The 23,604-nt window shown below is 38.7% G+C and overlaps 2 protein-coding genes across 5 annotated transcripts in view; one reads left to right on the forward strand and one right to left on the reverse strand.

The window, feature by feature from the left end:
* dnah7 (dynein, axonemal, heavy chain 7) overlaps positions 1-5,730 on the forward strand; it is a 288,894-nt gene extending 283,164 nt beyond the window's left edge. The window contains exons 63-64 of the mRNA XM_063051959.1: positions 5,109-5,212; positions 5,505-5,730. Of these exons, the coding sequence (XP_062908029.1) occupies positions 5,109-5,212; positions 5,505-5,711 (311 nt within the window). The 3' untranslated portion in view covers positions 5,712-5,730. The remainder of the gene's footprint in view (positions 1-5,108; positions 5,213-5,504) is intronic.
* Positions 5,731-5,907: 177 nt separating this feature from the next.
* Positions 5,908-23,604, reverse strand: part of slc39a10 (solute carrier family 39 member 10) — an 86,367-nt gene continuing 68,670 nt past the window's right edge. For 2 of the 4 annotated variants that reach the window (XM_063051961.1, XM_063051962.1), the window contains 4 exons: positions 22,705-23,031; positions 21,299-21,379; positions 12,273-12,463; positions 5,908-7,027 (listed from right to left, as the gene is read on the reverse strand). In XM_063051961.1, the coding sequence (XP_062908031.1) occupies positions 6,881-7,027; positions 12,273-12,463; positions 21,299-21,379; positions 22,705-23,031 (746 nt within the window). In that variant the 3' untranslated portion in view covers positions 5,908-6,880. The remainder of the gene's footprint in view (positions 7,028-12,272; positions 12,464-21,298; positions 21,380-22,704; positions 23,032-23,604) is intronic. The other 2 variants (XM_063051960.1, XM_063051963.1) reach the window with 1 other exon arrangement.

Here is a 23,604-nt window from a genome sequence, read left to right on the forward strand (position 1 = left end):
TCCCACCCACTTGTGGGGGCACACCGCTTCCAGGGTCTCGTTACCTCGTAGTGTCGTGTTGCATGGTGTCTGTTGCCTTAGAGAACCTGTCCCTTTTTATCCCCCTGTTGGGGTATCGCCTGTCCATCAGACTTCAAACAGTTCAGGTTCAAAGCAACCAGTCTTGACGATACTCAGACCGGTGTCTCTTTCCGCTAATCTCTCTCGTCTCTTCATTAACATTTCCAAATGCTGCTCCATTGTCTTACTTATCTCTCTCCTGAAGACAGGTGGCAGATCAACTGATGATCCCACTGGTGATAGCACAGGACCGTTAACATCTTAGTCTATGTGTACTTTTGTAACCCTCTTTTGTCACAACTCCAAAGGATCTCAGTCTCCTCAGGAAGTAGAAGCGACTCTGGCTCTTCTTATACATACACCCCGTGTTGGTGTTCCACTCAAGTCTGTCGTCCAGGTGCAATCCCAAGTACAGTGTACTTGTAGGTCCTCACCACATTCACGTCCTCACCATCAATAGTAACAGGGAGTAGTACAGGCTTGGTCTTCCTAAAGTCCAGCACCATCTGCTTTATCTTACTAATGTTGAGCTGCAGATGATTCAGCTCAACATCGCTTATAAATATTAAATAGTTCAGTTAAATATGTCGTCCAAAAAAAAGAAATAAAAAGGTGGTGAGGTAGTGTTCATGGATTCAATGTCCATTCAGAAATCGGATGTCAGAGGGGAAGAAGCTGTTCCTGAATTGTTGAGTGTGTGCCTTCGCACTTCTGTACCTCCTTCCTGATGGTAGCAATGAGAACAAGGCATGACCTGGGTGATGGGGGTCCTTCATGATGGACGTCACCTTTACCAAAATTATAATTAAAATCTTTAAAATGAAGTGTAATAAATAAACAATCTGCTTTCCCTACATCTTGACTACCTCTTTGAAATAAATGTTGTGAAGCAAATTAGGCCCTTCTGGTCACCCTATTAGCGTTCTGCTGATAGAGTCAAGAGAGGGTCTAGTGAAGGAGTGGGAGGTCAGATACACTGACTTGAATATACTACGTGCCTGGTAGTTCAAAATGAGCTGAAACACAGACTCTGTGTGGCTAGCAGTTCTCATTTGAACTGACAGCTAAACTTGATCTGGGCTACAGGATCTTCTGAAGGTATCATCAATGTTCTGATGAAGGGTTCCGGCCAGAAACATCGACTGATCTTTTCCACGGATGCTGCCCGACCTGCTGAGTTCCTCCAGTGTGTTGTGAGTGTTGCTTTGACCCCAGCATCTGCAGATTAATTTGTGTTTACGATCAGCAATGTTGACCTTTCACAATCAATGTTATAACATTTGGTCTTCTCAATCCTCAATCAGAATCAGATTTATCACTGGCAAATGTTGGGAAATTTATTATTTTGTGGCAGGACATAAAAAATACTATAAAATTTGAAAATCTATTTGAATAATTCCTGAACTTGGATATATGATACATATAACTAACGGAATGGGATAGTGTAAGCAGAGAGCTGGAAAAATGCAATGGGCCAAACTGTCTTTGTAGTAAATCCTGATTAGTTTGAGTTATGTCACCTTGTGAAGGAATGGAATTCTGTTGTATCAATGAGACCTTAATTCCATGTACCAAATATGTTCCTGTGAATCATAGTGTTTTCAGCTTTCCATATTTCAAGAAAAGTATATAATTAAGTGTTAAATATTTGGAATTATAAATTTCCATGTAATTGTTAATCTTTAATCAGATCATTTGTACATAGGAACAAAGAAAAAGTATTAGGCTATTTGACCCTTGTGATTTAATGACTTCCTAGCCGTGGCAGCCTACCTCTACATGTCCGCTTATGGAGACAACTTGATCTTCATGCTGCGTGAGCCAGCCTAGAACCACACTCCTGCATAGAAAGCAGTAAACCACTTTACTGCAGTTGGCTGCATTTAGCATAAGCTTGTGGTCACATGAATGGCAGGAAGGAGAGGAAGAAGAAAAACAACAGAAGAGATAACGATAGGAACCCCTTATCACTGAACTCTCAGAAAGAGTATCAAGGAAAATTCTTAACTGCATCACCAAATCTCAAATAACAAAATATCTACAAACAACATTACGACTTGGATATAAATAGCATGCAGCATTTACACCACAAGGAATGATGACTTGACTAATTTGCTGTAATCACTTTTTAAAGTGTGTATTGTTTAGATTAATATTTTGTAAAGAACTTGAGAAACTAGGCATTTTTTAAAGGGAATGTAAAGTCGATCCGCATGGCATAAACCTTTTTTATTGCCAGGCTGGATACGTTCATTGATCAGGACTCTCATTAAACTGTAAAACATTCACAAATATCAAATTTCAAAGTACATGTATGTCACCATATACAATCCAGAGATTCATTTTCTTGTGGGCATTTACAGTAAATACAAGAAACACATTAGAAACGATGAAAGACTACCCCCAGTGGGACAGATGAACAATCAATGTGCAAAAGCCAATAAACTATGCAAATACTAAAAGAAAAAAATCATAAATAAATAAACAATAAATATTGAGAATATGAGTTGAAGAGTCCTTGAAAGTGAGTCCATAGGTTGTGAGAACAGTTTAGTGATGGGGCGAATGAAGTTGAGTAATCACCTCTGGTACTAAAGCCTGGTGGTTTAGGGGTAATGACTGCTCTTTAACTTGGTGGTGTGGGTTCTATAGTGGATACTGATAATGGATGATCAGCCATGATCACAGTGCATAGCGGTGCTGGCTCGAAGGGCCGAATGGCCTACTACTGCACCTATTATCTATTGTCTAAGCCTACTGTAACAACTTTTTTATGACAGGGGTGAGAATACAGCATGATCTGGATGGTGGGGGTCCTGGATAATGAATGCTTCTTTCTTGTGTCAATACTATGCGTAGCTGTACCAGTGGTGGGGAGGGCTTTACCCATGATGGACTTGGCTGTATCTACTATTTTTTGTAGGCTTATATGTTCAAGAGTGTGTTTCCATACCAGGCTGTGATGCAACCAGTCAATATACTCTTCACCACGCATCTATAGAAGTTTGTTAAAGTTTTAGATGAATCTTCGCAATCTTCTAAGGAAGTAGAGGTGCTGACATGCCTTCTTCATAACATCACTTACATGCTGGACCCAGGAAAGATCCTCTCTTAAAAAAACACTAAACCAGAGGAATTTGAAGTTGCTGACACTCTCCACCTCTGATCAGCTGATGAGAGCTGGCTCATGGATCTCTGGTTTCTTCCTCTTCGTCAATAATCAGCCCCATGCTCTTGCTGACATTGAATGAGAGGTTGTAGTTTGTGGCACCACTCAACCAGATTTTCAATATAGCATTGGAACTGTGCTTGGTCTCACAGTTAGAAGTATAAAGTGAGAAGAGCAGGGGATAAGCATCTGTAGTGATTGAGATTACGGAGGAAATATTGTTGCCAATCAGAACCAGTTGGAGTCTGCAAGTGAGGAAATTGAGGATGCGGTTGCACAAGGAGGTATTGAGGCCAAGCTCTTGAAGTTTATTGATTAGTTTTGATGAGATGATAATATTGAATGCTGAGTTATAGTCAATAAAGAGCATCCTGATGTTCAAAGTTCAAAATAAATTTTATTATCAGAGTACATATATGTAACCACATATAACCCTGAGATTCACTTTTCTGCATACTCAGTGAATCTATAGAACTGTAACAATGAAAGATCAACCAGAAGACAACAAATTGTGCAAATGCAAATATAAATAGCAATAAATAATGAGAGCATGAAATACCAAGTTAAGTCCTTAAAGTGAAATTATTGGCTGTAGGGTCATCTCAATGGTTGGGCAAGTGAGTAGTTTTGTTCAAGAGCCTGATGGTTGAGGGGTAGTAACTGTCCTTGAACTGGTGATGTGAATCCTGAGACACTTGTACCTTTTACCTGATGACAGCAACAAAAAAAGAGCACGGCCTGGGTGCTGAGAATCTCTTGATGGAAGCTCCTTTCCTATGCCAGTGTTTCGTGTAGATGTGCTCAATAATTGGGAGGGCTTTACCTGTGATATACTGGGTCAAATCTACAAACGTACTATTGTAGAATTTTCCATTCAAAGGCATTGGTATTTTCCATACTAGGTCATGATGCGGCCAGTCAATACGCTCTCCATTAGACATCAAAAGAAATTTGTCAAAGGCAGCATCTGTGGAAAAGACTAAATAGTTCACTTTTCAGGACAAGACCCTTCATCAGGTCTGCACCATTCTTTACTACTCGACCATGTACCCCATTTAGGGCTGAATGCATTCATAAAGGATGCTCTCACATCAGGTTCCGATATAGATCCGGCTCAGATACTGGGTCATCAAAGGTTGTGGGAGTTTGTGAAGGTGCCTCCATGTTTTGATGGTCTTTGCCAATCAACCTATGCCAATTTAGTCATCCACAAAATGTTGATAGGTGGCTTTGCTTACATCTGCTGAAACATTCTGGAGGTAACTGAGAGCAGGAATCAATGGGAAGGAAATTATCAATGTTAGCATAGAGGAGGCAAAGTTTATGAACCCAGAAGGAAACTAGATTTACAATAGGAAATGAAGTATGGAACAGCAGCAGGAGATTAGGAACATTTATCTTGATTGGCTGACATACACACTGCCCAACAATCCCCTGATTTAATTCTAGTCTAATCACAGGACAATTTACAATGACCAATTAACCTACTAACTGGAACACCTTTGGGCTGTGGGAGGAAAGCCACATAGTCATGGAAAAGCTCCTTGCAGGCAGCACAAATTGAATACAGGTTACTGGTATTGTAAAGCATTGTGCTCACTACTATGCTATCGCACTGCCCCCAAGATCAAAGACTACTCAAAGTAGTCAGTAGACATAGAGAAATGAAAGGAAACAAGGTGACGGAAGAGGAGTCTTCAGAGGTAAAGATAAGTGGAAGGAAGGAATAAAGATTTAAGTGCTTAGATATGGAAAACAGAACGGGAATGAAGTTAATCTAGTTAGGTTGAGCACAAAACCAAAGGGACTGTTTATTATAGTCTAAAATAAAGTTTTGAACATTTGTTCAGCAAATTAAAATGAACTGTTTTATCCGTAGGTGTCTACGTAAGAGGCCTCTTTCTAGATGGAGCACGCTGGGACAGGAATAAGAAAAAACTGGCAGAATCCTATCCCAAAATCCTCTATGACACGATGCCTGTGGTAAGCTTATTGCAGAAAGAGGATTGGAAAGGAATGGTGTAGGGGAGAAATTGGGTTAAAGGGACACGGGATGGGGAAAAAGGAAAGGATTGGGTAATTGAAGATGAAAGGAGAGTAGAGGGAGGAGTTACGGAGCAGGCCAAGAGGAAGAGCAGGGAAAGAGAGGGGTTGGTGCCTTGGAGGTAGGACTGGTTACCTGTAAGAGCTGACACCTATGCCTACTCTCCTTCACTTCTTGCAACATGTGGAACCATAGCCAGTATTTGTAGTATGTTCCGTTTTCCTTTGACAGATGTGGCTGAAGCCTTGTAAGAAGTCTGAAATTGCACCACACCCAGTTTACATCTGTCCAGTTTACAAGACCAGTGAAAGAAGGGGTACACTGTCCACAACTGGACATTCCACAAACTTTGTGATTGCAATGCGAATCCCCACTGATCAGCCTTCTGAACACTGGATTGGCCGTGGAGTTGCTCTGCTCTGTCAACTTAGTTCTTAATAATGTTCTTACCTGCATTGTAATTATCCACTGAAAATGTGTACGGATGTTACAAATGTCATTTTGTATTTGGCACCTGCGGAGTTAGGGTAATTTTAAAAATATAACAATTGGTTTTATTTTTCACTGTAGATCTTTCTAATTATTTTTGGTATGTTTTTGTTTGAATTCTCCTTTATAATTGTATGTGCAACAATACAATAAAACAGTGGTGTGCATTGTCAGGAGTTTATTAAGTAAAACTTCAAATAACCAGTTTTGTTTGTCCATATTAGTATAATACAAGCTTGGAACATCAAAACTTTTGTTGACTGATAAGCAAAATGCTTTTTGATTTCACTTGTAACAAACACAAAGTCTATGGTACCTTAACACTGAACTTTTCCACAAACTTCAAATTAATTGGTCAGGTTCCATAATCTTTGGCTTTTATGATGAATTATCAATATTCACAAGAATCACAGGTTCCACAACTTACATTTATCGTATTTTGGCCGGCTGCACTTGATCACATATGATCGATTATACATTGATTTATACAGTGACAAAAGGAAATGTCACACAGTGACAGGCTAAAGTGGGCGTACAAAAATTAACTTCAAACTAATACAAATAGCAAGCAATCTAGCTGATTACTTAGGACAAGTAAACATGGTTCTGAGGTATTACAATGGAAGGAGGAATGTTAAAATTGAATCCATTTGACACCGTTGGCAATTAGGCAATAATGTACATAGTTTTCAAACCTAAACCAGAATTTGTATTATGTGCAACACTGATAATGAGTTCTCATGAAACAGCACCATGAATCTAGATGGCATTACAGTTGGTACTGCCACCTATAAACAAACACCCAATACAAGGCATGCGAGAGGAAGTTCTCCAAATAGCTGTTACACATATCACTTTTCCTGATCTAATTGTACTAAATACTTAAGCATTGATTTTATCTTCTCCATAGATATTTAAAATGTTGATTATTTAAATTTTCATACTGAACCATGGAGGCAATCTTGCATCAAACCAACTGACAAACAGCAGCTGTTGTGGAAATTAATCTATTGTGCTAACAAATATCACAATTTGCTCTGAAAAGTACATGTACCACTCAATTGTTACATACAAGGCAAACAGGACCATACAATAGTTCTCATCAAAACTGTTAATTGTTACAAGTGGATTACAATTTGATCCTCAAAAATGGCAATTAGCAGCATGATGGCAAACCCACAGAGCATCCCAGCATTCTGTAGAACAAAGTGTCCAATGTTAGCCTGGCTACGATTATCTGTTGGACGATGTAGCATTTCTGGTAACTGAACAAGGGAGAAGTGAAGAAAAAATTAGGACTTATTTTGAAAGCAAAAATTTCAATTAATACATCCAACCTGCTGTTATAAATTTTTCCCAGTCCGAACGATACAAATGCCTATTTATCATGGAAGTACATAAATCTGAAGAAATAGTATTCTTGGTTTAGACAATTAGAGAAGATATTTCACCTTTGGTTCTCTTTCCAGTCACCTTGTGTCCATGTCCTTTAGCTCTCATCTTTTCCACTAAAGGGAACAATTTGCCTTTGTACATTCTATCTGAATGCATTTTTGAACTATCGTATCCCTCTCAACATACCCAAATTCTTCAGCCTTCCCTCATAAGCTATGAAGTATATTTGATAAAAATTTTAACACCAGAACATTCAAATTGTAATGTAGCCAGTGTTTCATTACCTGTTTCTTGCTTTTGTACTGCAGAACTCTAAATGAAGTCCAGGTTCTTGTCACCTTTAATCCATTTCTCAACTTGTCCTACTACTTTCAAACATTTATGTACATAGACACAGAGTGCTCTCATTTACAACACAATGCATATTTTAAAAAAACTGTATACTTCACATTGTCTACCCAATACATCTTATCGAAACTTGTCAAGCAGCACTTTCATGTGTTCAATTTAATCTGACACATTCTGCTCATTCCGGACACGTGTATACTCAGTTGTGTAAATGCTGTAACTTCCTCTTTGCATCCAGGTCATGATCATAGAAACATAGAAAATAGGTGCAGGTATAGGCCATTCGGCCCTTCGAGCCTGCACCGCCATTTATTATGATCATGGCTGATCCTCCAACTCAGAACCCCGCCCCAGCCTTCCCTCCATAACCCCTGATCCCCGTAGCCACAAGGACCATATCTAACTCCCTCTTAAATATAGCCAATGAACTGGCCTCAACTGTTTCCTGTGGCAGAGAATTCCACAGATTCACCACTCTCTGTGTGAAGAAGTTTTTCCTAATCTCGGTCCTAAAAGGCTTCCCCTTTATCCTCAAACTGTGGCCCCTCGTTCTGGACTTCCCCAACATCGGGAACAATCTTCCTGCATCTAGCCTGTCCAATCCCTTTAGGATCTTATACGTTTCAATCAGATCCCCCATCAATCTTCTAAATTCCAACGAGTACAAGCCCAGTTCATCCAGTCTTTCTTCATATGAAAGTCCTGCCATCCCAGGAATCAATCTGGTGAACCTTCTTTGTACCCCCTCTATGGCAAGGATGTCTTTCCTCAGATTAGGGGACCAAAACTGCACACAATACTCCAGGTGTGGTCTTAGCAAGGCCTTGTACAACTGCAGTAGTACCTCCCTGCTCCTGTACTCGAATCCTCTCGCTATAAATGCCAACATACCATTCGCCTTTTTCACCGCCTGCTGTACCTGCATGCCCACCTTCAATGACTGGTGTATAATGACACCCAGGTCTCGTTGCACCTCCCCTTTTCCTAATCAGCCACCATTCAGATAATAATCTGTTTTCCTATTTTTGCCACCAAAGTGGATAACTTCACATTTATCCACATTTATCATAAAAGTTTATGGCCCTAGCACTGATCCATCAGCAGTACTACTGCCCCTAATACCTAGCACCTTGAAAAACAACTATTTATACAATCACATTCTTGGGGCCAAACTAATTTCTCACTCATGAAGCCACTGGCTTTATTCTATGGAGTTCAACTTTACTAACATTTTAACTGGATACCTTTTGGAAGTCTATTCTCATCAGTCAAACTACTCTCATTAAAGGGAAAAAAATAACAGTTGTCACTGTTGGCCAAACGGGATATTTGCCTTTCACAAATCTGCGCTGGCTTCCAATAATTGATACTCCAACTATCTTAATTCTGTCTTGGATTCACACAAAATGCTGGCAGAAATCAGAAGGCCAGGCAACATCCATGGAAAAAGAGTGAAATTAGAGCAAGAAGGTGGGGAAAAGGGAGCAGCTTTCTCCCTCCACCCACCTCCTGCTCTAACTTATCTTTTTTTCCAGTCCTGATGCAGCTCTTGGCCTGAAATGCTGACTATTTACTCTTATCAATGGATGCCGCCTGGCCTGCCGAGTTCCTTCAGCATTTTGTGTGCGTTGCTTGGATTTCCAGCATCTGCAGATTTTCTCATCTCTGTCCTGGATTATTGTTTCTGCAAATAGACTGTGGTAGCCTCCCTTTTTGAACAATGATTCACCATTGGAATTCTTCACTTCTCTGGCATCATCAATACACCTAAGATTAAGCCTGCACTTTTAGAATTACTTTCTGTTCCCTTAACAATGCAGGGTGCAAACCAATAGGAACCTTGTGATTTAGCTACTTTATATACAGCCAATTGAGTACTTCCTTCTTTTAATTTTTAGTATATCTAACATTTTGACTAATTTTCTTTTACTGTCTATACACCAGGATCTTCACTTGGAACAGTGGATCCTTGAGTACATCAACGTGTTAAATTCTTCACACATTTAATTTCACCCAACATTTTTCCATTAGTATACTGCAATCATAAAATGTGCAATTAAAGAATTTTACACAGATGCCACAAACTTCAGTTGCTAAAAAACAATGATAAGTGTACAGCATCTCAATAGAAAGGAGCAAAATCAGCAAAATGCCTGAAAGACAGACTTAGATGAGATCCTTAAACAAGATGCTCTCCATGTATTACTTTCAATTTGGAAATAAAATGCGAGGAGGTTGACAAGGACAGAACTGATAATGTTCCAATCTAATTAAAGTGCAGTGCAGTTCGTCAATTTTGTTTTGGATGCTTTGTATGTGAAATGCTCAGTTTTATTGCAGTCAAAGTTTTACAGGTGCTTGATAAAGGCATGCAGCTGCCCAGGATTCCCAAGGCAGGAAACTGCTTCTGTCAACGCTATGGATGAAACTACATTTTAAATAGCTTAATCTACTTCATTGCAGATGGGGTTTGTACTGACAGTGGATCATACAGAACCTTTTAGGGATTAAGATTAAGAAGATTCTTCATTCCTGGTCCTGGTTTCAAACAATGCAATTTTTCTCCATTAGCTCAAGAGGCCAGAACAGCTGCTCAATATTAATAGAGACAAACTGAAATCTTTCAGCCTCCATGTGGGAATAAGACAATATACTGTAAGTGGCATAGCATAGGCAGCAGTGCATTACATTTCAGTGAAGTTAATAATATATCCTCTCTAAATTCTTACAATTAATATTCCACTGAGAGCTTTGACAGATCAAGGCTGGTTCAGTGTTGGTGCTTATTCTGCATCCTGTATTTATAGTTCAGTTTCCCTACAAATATCAGGGAGTTTTCAATACTACTAAAGACATTTTGGCAAAAGTACATTCAGTAGGTCTTCATGCCTAATGCAAAACAATGAATTATCGCTGCCTGAAGGCAAATGGCAGCTTGGTTACTTTCTTCACCATTAGTGCTATATCCACAATATCCACAAACAATCCTTTAGAATTAACTGCAGCACACCTGATCTTTGTCAATAATTTTATATCAGTATGGAAGAACTGAAATTGTTCAACAGTTTCTCCAATCTAAATGGGCAAACTTCTGCAAAGGAGGTAGCTGATCAGTACTTGATAAACAATATTTATTGATCCATTGTGTAACAAATTCTACATTGCAACAACTTACTGACTCTAAAGTACAAGAGCCATCTTACTTGACTATTCTCAGTGGCCACAATATGGATCACTACAGAAATAATCACCCCCCATATTGCCCCAGAACCCATCTTGATCCCCCTCATCCTCAACTCAGGATTTGCCGGAGTACCACTACTGGCAAAGCAGGAAGCCAGCAACAACTCCATTCTTTGAGCAAGCTTCCTGTGGAGGTGTGACTAGTGCAAGCAACTGGGACCAGGTTTAGCAACAGATCAGAGGATCAAATTCCTTTGAACCTAGAGTTTGACTTGAATTGAATGACACTTAAAGTAACATATTTTGAATATGGTACAGAGGGGACTGAAATTTCTTGTCCTTGATTGTACTTTACAGCTCTCAAAACTAGAAGTAAGATAGTTAAGCTAACATTTTCCCATTAAACATTTTGCTAACTGAAGAATAAATCAGAAAATGGAATTAAAATGTTTCAAAAACAAAGTTACAAAGTCTAATTGCAATATCTTCTATAATATGAAAGCATGGACTACTATTAATATACAATAACTGGAAGCCAATAAATGTAAAAAAGAATGATTATTGCATAGTGTTCCTCAAATATTCAAACTCGTCTTATTTAATGAGCAGTGAAGTTTAAGACCTCTTCAAATAATTATTGATTTTGTTTTCCCAACTGAAGGATTTTTTGAAGCTTTTGTTTTATATGAAAGGAACTAGATTATAATGGCATCAGTATTGCAAAAGCAAGGGAAATACTGGGCTCGGCCTTTCAACCTCATTTCTTTGTCCCAAACTCTCAGTGCAGGGGGGGACCTTAATAATTCAGTATTTAGAAAAAACAACAATATTTAAAAAGTGCACAGCAATAAAGCTTATGCCTGCATTTTATGACTCGGAGAACTTTCATTTAAGTTCAACTTAAATTTGATGAAATAGATTTTTAAAGATCATTAAAACCCACTTCCCCTAGAGTAATCTTTTTTTAATTCAGCAAAATCAGCATGCATATAATGAGAGAGGTTGGTGAACAGTAGAGAAAGAATGGAAATCTCAATTGAATGAAAGCATTTGGAAAATTTTAATTGCACTCTTAATTTTCCAATGGGTTTTAAAATTAGCAACTGAAATAACTGCTAAGCTACTTGTTAAGTTCAACATGAAAAGGAAAAAAAAGGAACTAAAGAAAACAAGTCGAGCATTTTAAACAATTAAAAAAAACAGAAGTAATCCAACAAAGAAGTGACAAGATTCAGTGCAAGAACCAAAACTGTTCATTCTTCATTACCCACAACTTGGACCTGGAGCAAATTGGAATGTGAATTCTTAATGTTTACAACTAATTTATACTGACAGAACAATTTACATAAACTGCTAATAAAACACAATTTATTGATAAGTTTAGGTATTGCAATCACAGTTTCTAGTGAGATTTTTATCAAATAAATATAACATTATTCATTTTAAAGAATGTTTTATGTAGGCTGATTTAGTAAAAGGTTTGGCAGTAATTTATACTAACTGTTAAAATTAGGTTCAATTTAATTACTTAAGTGCATACCTTATGGCACAATGATGCAGAGTATATTGTCCAATAGTACTTACCATATCTACCAATGCCACATATAGAAACATGCCTGCCGTGATGGCAAAGATCCACTGGGTTAAATTATGGGTATACTGTCCCACAGCTATACCTATTACTACACCAACATACGCAAGTAGAGCTGACATGAGGTTGTAAACGATAGCTTGTTTCACAGACATCCCCGCATTAATTAAAACAGCAAAATCACCTGGAGAGAAAAAAAAATACAAAAATTACAAAACTGTAAGATCCTACTTTTTTAAATTGATTTTTTTCTATTTCATTTGGATCAGATGTTTAAATTTTAAAAATCTAAGTGTTTTCTTAAGGGGAAATCCTGCCTGTCAAATCTGTCGGAATGCTTTGAGGAAATAACAGCAGGATAGCCAAGGAGCGTAAGTGGATGTTGTTCATTTGGATTTTCCAAAGGCATCTGACAAGGTGCCGCACATGAGCTGCTTAACAAGACAAGAACTCATAGTATTACAGAAAAGATAGGTAGAAGATTGGCTGACTGGTAGGAAAAAAGAGTGGGGAAAAAGATAGCCTTTTCTGGTCGGTATTGGGACCACTCCTTTTCATGCTTTGTGGCCAAGTATGTGGACGGTATGAGGATAGGTGGGGGGCAGATTAGGAGAATGGGCAAAGAAGTGGCAGATGGATTACAGTGCCAGGAAGTGTACTAACATGCACTTTAATAGAAGGAACAGAAGTATAGACCATTTTCTAAATGGGCAGAAAAGTCAAAAATCTTAAGTGCAAAGGGACTTAAGGATTAAGGATTTAGGATTCTCTAAAAGCTAACTTGCAGGTTGGGTCAGTGAGGAAGGCAAATGCAGTGCTAGCATTCGTTCAGAAAGGACTAGAATATAAAAGCAAGGATGTAATGCTGAGACATTGTAAAGCACTTGGGAGTATTGTGAGCAGTTTTGGGGTTCTTATCCGAAATGTGCTGACATTGGAAAGGATTCAGAGGAAGTTGACGAGAATGGTTCCAAAATGAAAGGGATATCGTATGAGGACTGTTTCATGGCTTTGAGCCAGTCACTGAAATTTAAAAGAATGGTGGGGGTGGGGGTGGGGTGTGGTGATGAAGTCTCACTGAAACTTTTTGAATGTTAAAAAGCCTAGATAGAGTGATTGTGGAGAGGCTGTTTCCCTCCCATCCAGAGAGGGAGTCTAGAACTAGAGGGCATAGTCTTAGAATAGAAGGATGTCCAATGAAGATGAGGAAGAATTTCTTTAGCCTGATGGTGGCGAATTTGTGGAGTTCATTGCCACAGGCAGCTTTGGAGGCCAGGTGATCGGGGGTCTTTGAGGGGGAGATCGATAGATTCTTGATTAGTCAAGGCATGAAAGCTTATGGGGAGAAGACAGGAGAATTGGGTTGAGAGGGAAAATGGATCAGCAATGATAGGCCAAATGGCCTAATTCTTCTCCTATCTCTTATGGTCTTATGTAACATGGCTGTAGATCACAGTATGCTGTTGCCTAGGTGGGTTTAGGGTAACTTCAATTGTATTAAGCAAATCCAGCATTTATTTTGTCTCAAACTGTCATTGTGGTTGGATTATAATACAACTCTAATGTATTAATTTCAGCAACACAAACTAAACACCAAATTAACATTCAGAAATTCTACAGAGTCAAATATCAGATACATTTAGCAACAGCTCTGAAGCCCAGGAAAGAGCACAGGTGCTAATTATTTATATGGCTACCAAAATATTTTTGGATCAATATATTGCTTATCTCACAGCCAACAAGGCATTTTAGTATGATAAAATTATTAATAATTTGCTTCTCAGAAGACCTGTCAAAGCAAACCAAATCTCTCTATTACTCTTTCACTGTAGCATCTGTACTTATCCTCATGCCTAATTTTTCAGATTCCCAATACTACTGACATTTTAACAGCAAAATCTCTGCTTTTAAAGAAATAATGTGATTCTATCCACACAAAGTTTATTTTGATGTGTCAAGAAATGGAGGCTTCATATTATATCTTGGAGTGAAAGAATTTCATACTTCTGTTCCAGTTGTCCTTTAGAGTGACAGAAGAAAGAAGCTAACTTTAAAGAAAGAAACCTCTTGCACTCGATTTTTTATTAATGATAGACATTTCAGTTTTCTCCAAAGGTGATAGAAATATTATAGCTGCTTTAATTTTACTACTTCACCAACCAAGAGAAAACTTAGGTAATCACATAAACTTTAAAAAATCAAGAAGCAGACAATTGCAGTATAATATCACATTTGTAGTGTGGAAGTTTTTTTACATCCACTGCCAATTGGAAACAAAAATGAACTCAGCACCTGAACTACAGATTCTCTTGTGTTATTTCCAACAACATAGCTGGAAAAAGGAAAAAAAAAGAATCCAAGAAAAGATAAAACTGTTTTTGAGGGCAGCAATAGATTATTGGTTTTACTAGTAATTGTTTTGAGCAAAAGAATAGTTGTATAGATACAATAAAAATTAATTTGTTCCAACTAAGTTGCTACTAACACAGCAACTGAAATAGTATTGAAATATTCTGCGTTTTTATAATTGTATACTTGCTAACCATAAATAAAAAATAAAAGCTGACAGGGCATGTAAAATGCTGACAACTCTGAGAAAAGGCCTGAGTCTAGGCCAAATATAAAAACAAGGGTTACACAAATGTTAGGCTCAATCTGTGGTCATACCAAACAATTCCATTACTGAAACTGCAGGAAATTAAAGTGCATAAAACTGTATTTTGCTGAGGCAAACACCAAACTACAGAAAGGGAATATACAAGCACTTAAATCAAAGAATTTAGTTTCTAGGGAAGTGCTGACAGCAGAATTATCCTTTAACTTTTTTAGTGTTGTTAGCATCTTGAAAACTACTCTAAGCAACATCAGCTTCCCTTAGTTGACAGCGTTACCAGCAACCAGCTATTTGCGGCTTAAATCTGTTGTGTATTTAATCTACCAGTAATATTTTAGCAATATTATAAATATATTGTTTGATTAAACATTCTTTATTGTTTAAATGATTTGTGATGGTTGTATGTATGAAGTGCATGATTGGCATACGTTGTTGTGTCACTGTGTCATATGCGCGCACCTCGCTTAAAGTAAAAACAAATTTAGACTCGCATTCCTGGCTCTCTTGTTTTGAAGTTACAAAACATAACAAAAGCTTACACAGTCTTGGAGTTCTATGAAGAACAACAAGAGAAAATGCTAAATGGACAGTGGTGTCTTCACTCACTAACACTTTAAGTAAAGCTGTTAGTTTGTAAAGGTTCAGTGAAAATCCCAATGGCGTTAACTGTGGGAGGGCACAGTATTCTTCCTGGTCCGGTTTCAAATCCCAAAAGAAGGTTCAGGGTCGAGATTTATGAAGGATGGAAACCTAGCTCTTCAATGGCTGCTGATCAGGTACAGAAATGGAATGTGTAACATTTACAAGATAAATGGAGTTCATGATACCTGCAAATCAAGCACTCAGCATCAATTCAGTATGATTTAAATTGGAAAGAAGCTGGGGGTGGGGTGGGGGGTGGTGGATGAATGATACTGTTTTCCAAAAGGAACTTAGTGAGGGCTGACAGGTTACCAACAGGTTGACACAATATATGTGACATGTACCCAATATAGAAGAGCTAGACAATGAGAACCAAAGGTGGGTAGATCAATACAATTTTCTTCAAAGTTAGATAAGTTGAACATACTAGTGAGGTAAATGGTGAGATACATCAATAAACAAGCATGTGAAGCTCAGTTAAACAAAATAGGAAGCCACTGGTTTGGAAAGGTTGTAGATTTGGCTCTGTGTCATTTCAAATTTTGAATGTGGACTTGCTGAATGCCAGGTGCAAACATTCAGAAAGCTATTCAGACCAGGTGCAAGCAGTGAAGAACATACAGCAATGTGCCAATCCCTTGCTCGTAGTGATGCTGGGATCATGGAAATATAATACCATAGAAAACTACTAAATACTTAAAAACTGCAGATGCAAGATGGGAATTCAATACATATAATTAGCTCATGTTCAGAACATTTGTGAAGAAATTTTGCTTTGGAAATAGAATCCATAAAATAACAAACTACCTATGAACCATAACAAAACTGGTTTGGCTCTTAAATGAAGAATAAAATTAACTCATGTCTGATCAAGTGTGTGACCGTAAGATCAAAAGGTATAGGAGCATAATTAGGACATTCGGACCACTGAAGCTGTCCCAACATTTGATCATGGTTGGTTTATTTTTCTCCCTCAACCCCATTCTCCAGCCTTCTTCCTGTAACCGTTGATGCTATTACTAATAAAATTCCATCAACCTCTGCTTTAAATATACCCAATGACTTGGCTTCCACAGCCTTCTGTGGCAATGAATTTCATAGATTCACCACACTCTGGCTAAAGATATTCCTCTATATCTCTGTCTAAAAGGATGTCCTTCTATTCTGAGGTCCAAGACTCCCATTATTGGAAACATCCTCTCCATATCCACTCTATTTAAGTTTCAATGAGACTTCCCCCACCCTCCCCCAATTCTTCTAAACTCCATCAAGTATAAGCACAGAGCCATCAAACACTCCTCACATGTTAACCTTTTCATTCCAAGGATTACTCTTGTAAACCTTCTCTGGCCACTACAAATGCCAGCACATTCTTTTTTAGATATAAGGCACAAAACTGCTCAGATTGCTTCAAATGTGGTCTAACTAATGCCTTATAAAGCTCCAGCATTATATCGTTGTTTTTACACTCTAGTCCTTTCAAAATGTGTGTTAACGTTGCATATGCCTTCCATACTACTGACTCAACCTGCAAGTTTATCTTTATGGAATCCTGTGCTACGACTCTTAAGTCCCTGTGCACCTTCGATTTCTGAATTTGTGCCAATGTTTATAAAATAGTCTATATCTTTATTCCTTCTACCAAAGTATGACCATACACTTCCCACTGTCATATCTGTGTCCATTCTCCTAATCTGTCCAAGTCCTTTGGTAGACTCAATGCTTCCTCAACACTACTTGATCCTGCACCTATCTTTGTATCATCTAACAAACATGGCCACAAAGCCACCAATTCTGTGATCCATATACAGGTGTCCCCCGCTTTACGAAAGTTCGCTTTACGCCACTTTGCTTTTACGAAAGACCTAGATTAGTACCTGTTTTTGCTAACCGAAAGAAATACGAAGAGGATTTTCGCTTTTACAAAAAAAGGCGCCTGCTTTAAACTTATGTTTACCCCAAGAAAGACTACCATGACCGTGAAGCCTTGCGCAGGCAGGTGTGTGTGCACGCGTGTAGGTGCCAATTTTTTTTCCTACAAATCAGTTTTGGCTAAATCTTCCCGATTCTGATAAGTGAAACTACACTGTACATACATTATTTCTACTTATATAGGCCGTGTATTTATCATATCATTCCTGCTTTTACTATATGTTAGTGTATTTTAGGCTTTATGTGCTTTTTTGTTTTTTTTGGGTCTGGGAACGCTCAAAATTTTTTCCCATATAAATTAATGGTAATTGCATCTTCATAGAAACATAGAAAATAGGTGCAGGAGTAGGCCATTCGGCCCTTGGAGCCTGCACCGCCATTTATTATGATCATGGCTGATCATCCAACTCAGAACCCCGCCCCAGCCTTCCCTCCATACCCCCTGATCCCCATAGCCACAAGGGCCATATCTAACTCCCTCTTAAACATAGCCAATGAACTGGCCTCAACTGTTTCCTGTGGCAGAGAATTCCACAGATTCACCACTCTCTGTGTGAAGAAGTTTTTCCTAATCTCGGTCCTAAAAGGCTTCCCCTTTATCCTCAAACTGTGACCCCTTGTTCTGGACTTCCCCAACATCGGGAACAATCTTCCTGCATCTAGCCTGTCCAATCCCTTTAGGATTTTATACGTTTCAATCAGATCCCCCCTCAATCTTCTAAATTCCAACCAGTACAAGCCCAGTTCATCCAGTCTTTCTTCATATGAAAGTCCTGCCATCCCAGGAATCAATCTGGTATCAATCTTCGCATTACACCATTTCGGCTTACGAAAGGTTTCATAGGAATGCTCTACCTTCGGATAGCGGGGGAAACCTGTAACATGAAAAGTAGCAGATCCAACACTAATCCTTGCAGAACACCACAAGGCCCCCTATATTCCAATTCTTTGTTTACTGACAGTCAGCGAATCTTCAGTCCATGGCAGTATCTTTCCTGTAAAAGCTATGCGGTCTTATCATGGTTATTATGTATGGTAGGGATGACTCAGAGAGTCACAGTAGCGTAACGGTTAGCATGATGCTTTATAGTGCCAGCAATCACTGATCTGGGTTCAATTCCTACCATTCTCTGTAAGGTGTTTGTACGTTCTCCTCATGATTATGTAGGTTTCCTGTGGATACTCCAGTTTTGCCCCATATTTTAAAGAGGTACAGGTTAGGATTAATGAATTGTGTGGTTGCCACATTGGCACTAGAAGCGTGACAACACTTGTGAGCTAGCAAATCCTTGGACTGCAAACAACAGGAATTCTGCAGATGCTGGAAATTCAAGCAACACACATAAAAGTTGCTGGTCCTTGGACTGTGTTGGTCACTGACACACAAATAATGCACTTCAATGTATGTTTTGGCGTACTTGTGACAAATAAAGGTAATAATTCCTTTTGATTTCTTTCAAACATAAGGAACATCTTTAAACACCTGAACTACCAGGAAGGCAACATCTCTTCTACACGAAGATGACAATTCAATTCAAAATATTATTAAGAAATCTATCCTTACATGTTTCTGCACATTTGTAGATGAAAAGACTCCAAACAAGGCTACTAACCTGCAACTGGCTCACCAAAAGCCACAAAGGCAGTTTTCACCTATGATGAGCCAAATGGAAGGTGGGTGATGTGCAACTGGGTTTAGAAAAGACAGCAAGCTAGTTTGAATACTTTTGGGGGTAGATTCTTAAAGTAGCACATGCTTAAAAATGGCAAAATTTCCTAAATTCAGTTTCTATCTTACAGATTTGAGAAACTCATATCTCATAACAAACTCCCTACAGTACTGCAACTTGTACAGGTACATCACAAAAAGCCAATTTACTTATTTCATTCATGCCTACTTGTTGTTAGTACAACTAGAGATTATATCCACTATCTCAACACTGACCCCTTTGATTTAATCAAAATGCTTTCCAACTCTTCCTCAGCTTCTTACTCAAGGCAAAAAACTCCCACATTACAAGATTTTTTTTACTATGCTCTATCCTCAGTCACTATGTGAATAATGTGACCGTGCGATACAGAGCTTATGTTGCCGGTAATCAGCAGGAACTCAAGAAATGCAGCTACGACCTGCATCATGGCAGCGAAACAACAAGGCAGGGAGAAGATCCAGACAGAACTTTCCACCAACAAGACATGCAGCTTATGGCAAGATCTGCACACCATCGCAGACTTCAAAGCTAAACACAGTGGAGTTCCCAACATCGCAGCTTCTCTCCCAGATGAGCTAAATCTTTTTTACGCTCGATTCGATGTTACCAACATTGAGCCCCCGAGGAGACCTACAGCTGATGCGACCTGCAGCTTGGTCATCTCTGAGGCCAAAGTACGCAGGTGCTTCCAATGATTCGACAGTTGCAAGGCCGCGGGACTGGACAGCATCCCAGGGTAGGTACTTGGCACAACTGGCAGGTGTGTTTACAGACATTTTTAATCTCTCCCTCTCCCAGTGTAGAGTGCCCTCCTGCTTCAAAACATCCACCATTGTCCCTGTACCAAAAAAGATCATGGTAACATGTCTAAACGACTGCTGTCCTGTCGCACTCACTTCAATAATAAGCAAATACATCCACAGGCTGGTCAAGGACTACACCTGAAGCATGCTACCACCCACACTGGACCCCTACAATTTGCCTACCAACACAACTGATTGACAGATGATGCAATAGCCACAGCTCTACACACCGTCCTTACACATCTGGAAAAGGATGCTTATGTGAGAATGCTGCTCATGTACCACAGTTCAGCATTCAACACCATAATTCTCTCCAGGCTAAACAAAAAGCTCAGAGACCTCAGCACCCTTCCTTGTGTAGCTGGACCCTGGACTTCCTGTCAGATCGCTGGCAGCGTCTCTTTCACCTCAGACGGTTGAAGAAGTTTGGCATGGGCCCCCAAATCCTAAGAACTTTCTACAGGGGAACTGTTGAGAGCATCCTGACTGGCTGCATTACTGCCTGGTATGGGAACTGTACTTCACTCAATCGCAGGACTCTGCAGAGTGGTGCAGACAACCCAGCGCATCTGTAGATGTGAACTTTCCACTGTTCAAGACATTTACAAAGACAGGTGTTTAAAAAGGGCCCAAAGGATCACTGGGGATCTGAGTCACCTCAAGCACAAATTGTCCCAGCTGCTTCCATCCAGGAAATGGTACCGCAGCATAAAAGCCAGGACCAACAGGCTCCGGGACAACTTCTTCCACCAGGCCATCAGACTGCTTAACTCATGCTGAGACAACAGTATTTCTATGTTATATTGACTATCCTATTGTACATACTATTTATTATAAATTATTTATAAATTGCACATTACACAGAGACGTAACATAAAGATTTTTACTCCTCATGTATTTGAAGGATGTAAGTAACAAAGTCAATTCAATTCAAGTGCAAGTTGTCACTTCTTACTCCTTTCCTACTAGAGCAACCATCATTACCCATTATCAAAACTCGGTTTCATTTCATCTTAAGTTTTCTCTTTGCTGGTGGAATTAATCATACTCTCTCATTATACCGCTATAGATTCTCAATCACAGCATCATACATAATTTATAATCAACACATTTCATACATGTCCAAAAATAAATAAACTGTATATATTATATATATACACAAACACTGAGCTTTTAATTCCTTTGAATTTGACATTTTTGCTCTTTCTGCTCATATTATTGATATTAGCAAAATTTATTAAAAACATTTTCTCCTCCCATTTCAAAATCAGTGACACTGCAGGACAATTTTTTCTAACGAGAGTAAAGCAGAATACCCAGCTCGTGAGGAAGCTCATGACAAAACACAGCGATGGAAGTACTCAGTCCCCCTGTGATGGAAGCACTGAAGGCAGCACCTACAGGGAAGGAAAAGGCTCTGTTTAATCATATCGATAAGTTATGCAATCACGCATTTATTATTTGGAATCAACAGAAGAATGATATTTACAAAATTTATATTGAACACCCAAATCTTTAATGTCATTAACGTTACATTTTTTAACAGGTGCAATGCACTGAAGGGAACCTGGATGTTGTGAACAGCACAATGCAAAATTATCTTTTTATTTCATTTTAATGTAAAATCTGTAGCACAGTTGAAAGCAACTGCTGTATTTATTGATGAGTTTTAAGATTACTGTCAGAATGCAGGTGATTATTCAGAATGTGCAACAGCTCTTAGTTAACATTTTAATTGCAAGTATGAAGAACATCCACACCATCTTTGCCTCACTAGTGCAAACCCAATTTTAAAAATGCAATGCTGTTAGTCTAATCCATGAATTCTCAATATTGGAGTATAAAGACTGCAATGGTTGTATTTCAATGTGGTCATTTTTAGTTTATTCACAGAATATCTACCACAAATATTTTAAAATTCAATAGTTTTCTAAAAAGTTATCTTAAATTGACCACATTAGGATTTTGGAATCTAATCGCTCTGGGAATTAATGTACAACTTAAATCAAGTTACCTAAATTATCCAAATTGCGAACAATCAAATTTTTATGCTATAACTGGAGAACTCCAAACACAGCCAGGTAAGAACTTCAATTCTGAATAGCACAAGATCAAGCCTATGATGCATGGATGGTGGGGGGGGGAAGGTTGCTGATACTTGCAGATCATAATGTCCATCCCCTTGTACAGTGCCAGAAGCAGAATCCTATACTGAACATAGTAAACACTATCAAGTTTTGATAGGGTAGCATGGTAATGTAGCAGTTAGCATAATGCTATTACAGAGCCAGTGACATGGGTTCAGTTCCACCACTATCTGTAAGGAGTATGTACATTTTTCACGTGACTGCATGGGTTTCCTTCGGGTGTTTTGTTTTCCTCCCACATTTCAAAGATATACGGGTTAATAAGTTGTGGACATATTATTTTGGCACCAGCAGCAGGGCAACACTTATGTACTGCCTCCCGCAAATCCTCAGACTGTGTTGGTTGTTGATGATGCACTGCATTGTATGTTTCTATGTACGTGTGACAAATACAGCCAAATCCTTAAAATAATAAGACTTGTTTAAGTTTCAAAGTATCAGGAAATTTTGTATATTACTATAATGTAATTGATACTCTTTCCAGTATTACCACCAGATTTTGTTTACGGCGAATTACTTTAGGACCCTGCAGAAACAATGATTTTGGGAAACAGAAGCTGGTATTTTCTCCTTACCTATTGCAAGTCCATCACTGAAGTTATGCATGCCATCTCCCATGATAACCATCCAAGCAATATTCGCTATGCCGGCATCTTGCATCTCTTTATTAGAATGGCAGTGACCATGAGAATGATGTGTAGAATCTGAATGATGCTTTCCAGATATCATGTTACTTTCATGATTTGGAGTGAAACTATCAATTTCACTGTGCGAATCATGGATGTAAACAGACTTCAGGTCAGGAGTAACAGATGCCTTCGACGGGGACCTCAGAGTGCCATCAAGATCAGTGAGCTGGGTTACATCGTGCTGCTCACTGAAACCATCCTGCTGGTCTGTTCCTGAAAACCAGGAATTACTATTGTCAATTCAAACTTGCATTTGTTTCAACTTAAACTGAAAAATAATTATTTCATGCAAACTCCTTCCAAGTGAAATTTAGTTCAGTGTTTCAAATATTTTGAATCTACATAAGTACCCTGAAAAACTAAACACTGTCAAATGTTTTCCTCATTTGTTTGTGTAACCAATATTCAACATGATGTTAACAAGGTAACTCAGTATTTTCTTTAGAGCTGAACTTTCATTTCTCCAATACAAAAGCTTGGGAGGCAGAGAATTCACTGCTCCTAGCACTGACTCGAGATATAATGCTTCAGCAAAAAAAGGAGAAGATGAGAGCACAAGAAGGACCAAAGCAATTACAGCTTCAAGAAACAGATACATAAAAAGAGCAGAGCAAACTTCCACAGAAAACACATTTATAGCTTTAGTGTAAAACGTTTGATCGGAAATGATTTTCCTTTCTCCACAGATTCCGCCGCAAGTGCTAAGTACCTTGCTTCAGATGTCCACTAATCTGTGATATTTTGTTTTAGCAACAGTATAACTTGTCAAGAGGGGGTAGACATGGA

Source organism: Mobula hypostoma, chromosome 6 (assembly GCF_963921235.1).
Source record: "Mobula hypostoma chromosome 6, sMobHyp1.1, whole genome shotgun sequence".
NCBI lineage: Eukaryota > Metazoa > Chordata > Chondrichthyes > Myliobatiformes > Myliobatidae > Mobula > Mobula hypostoma.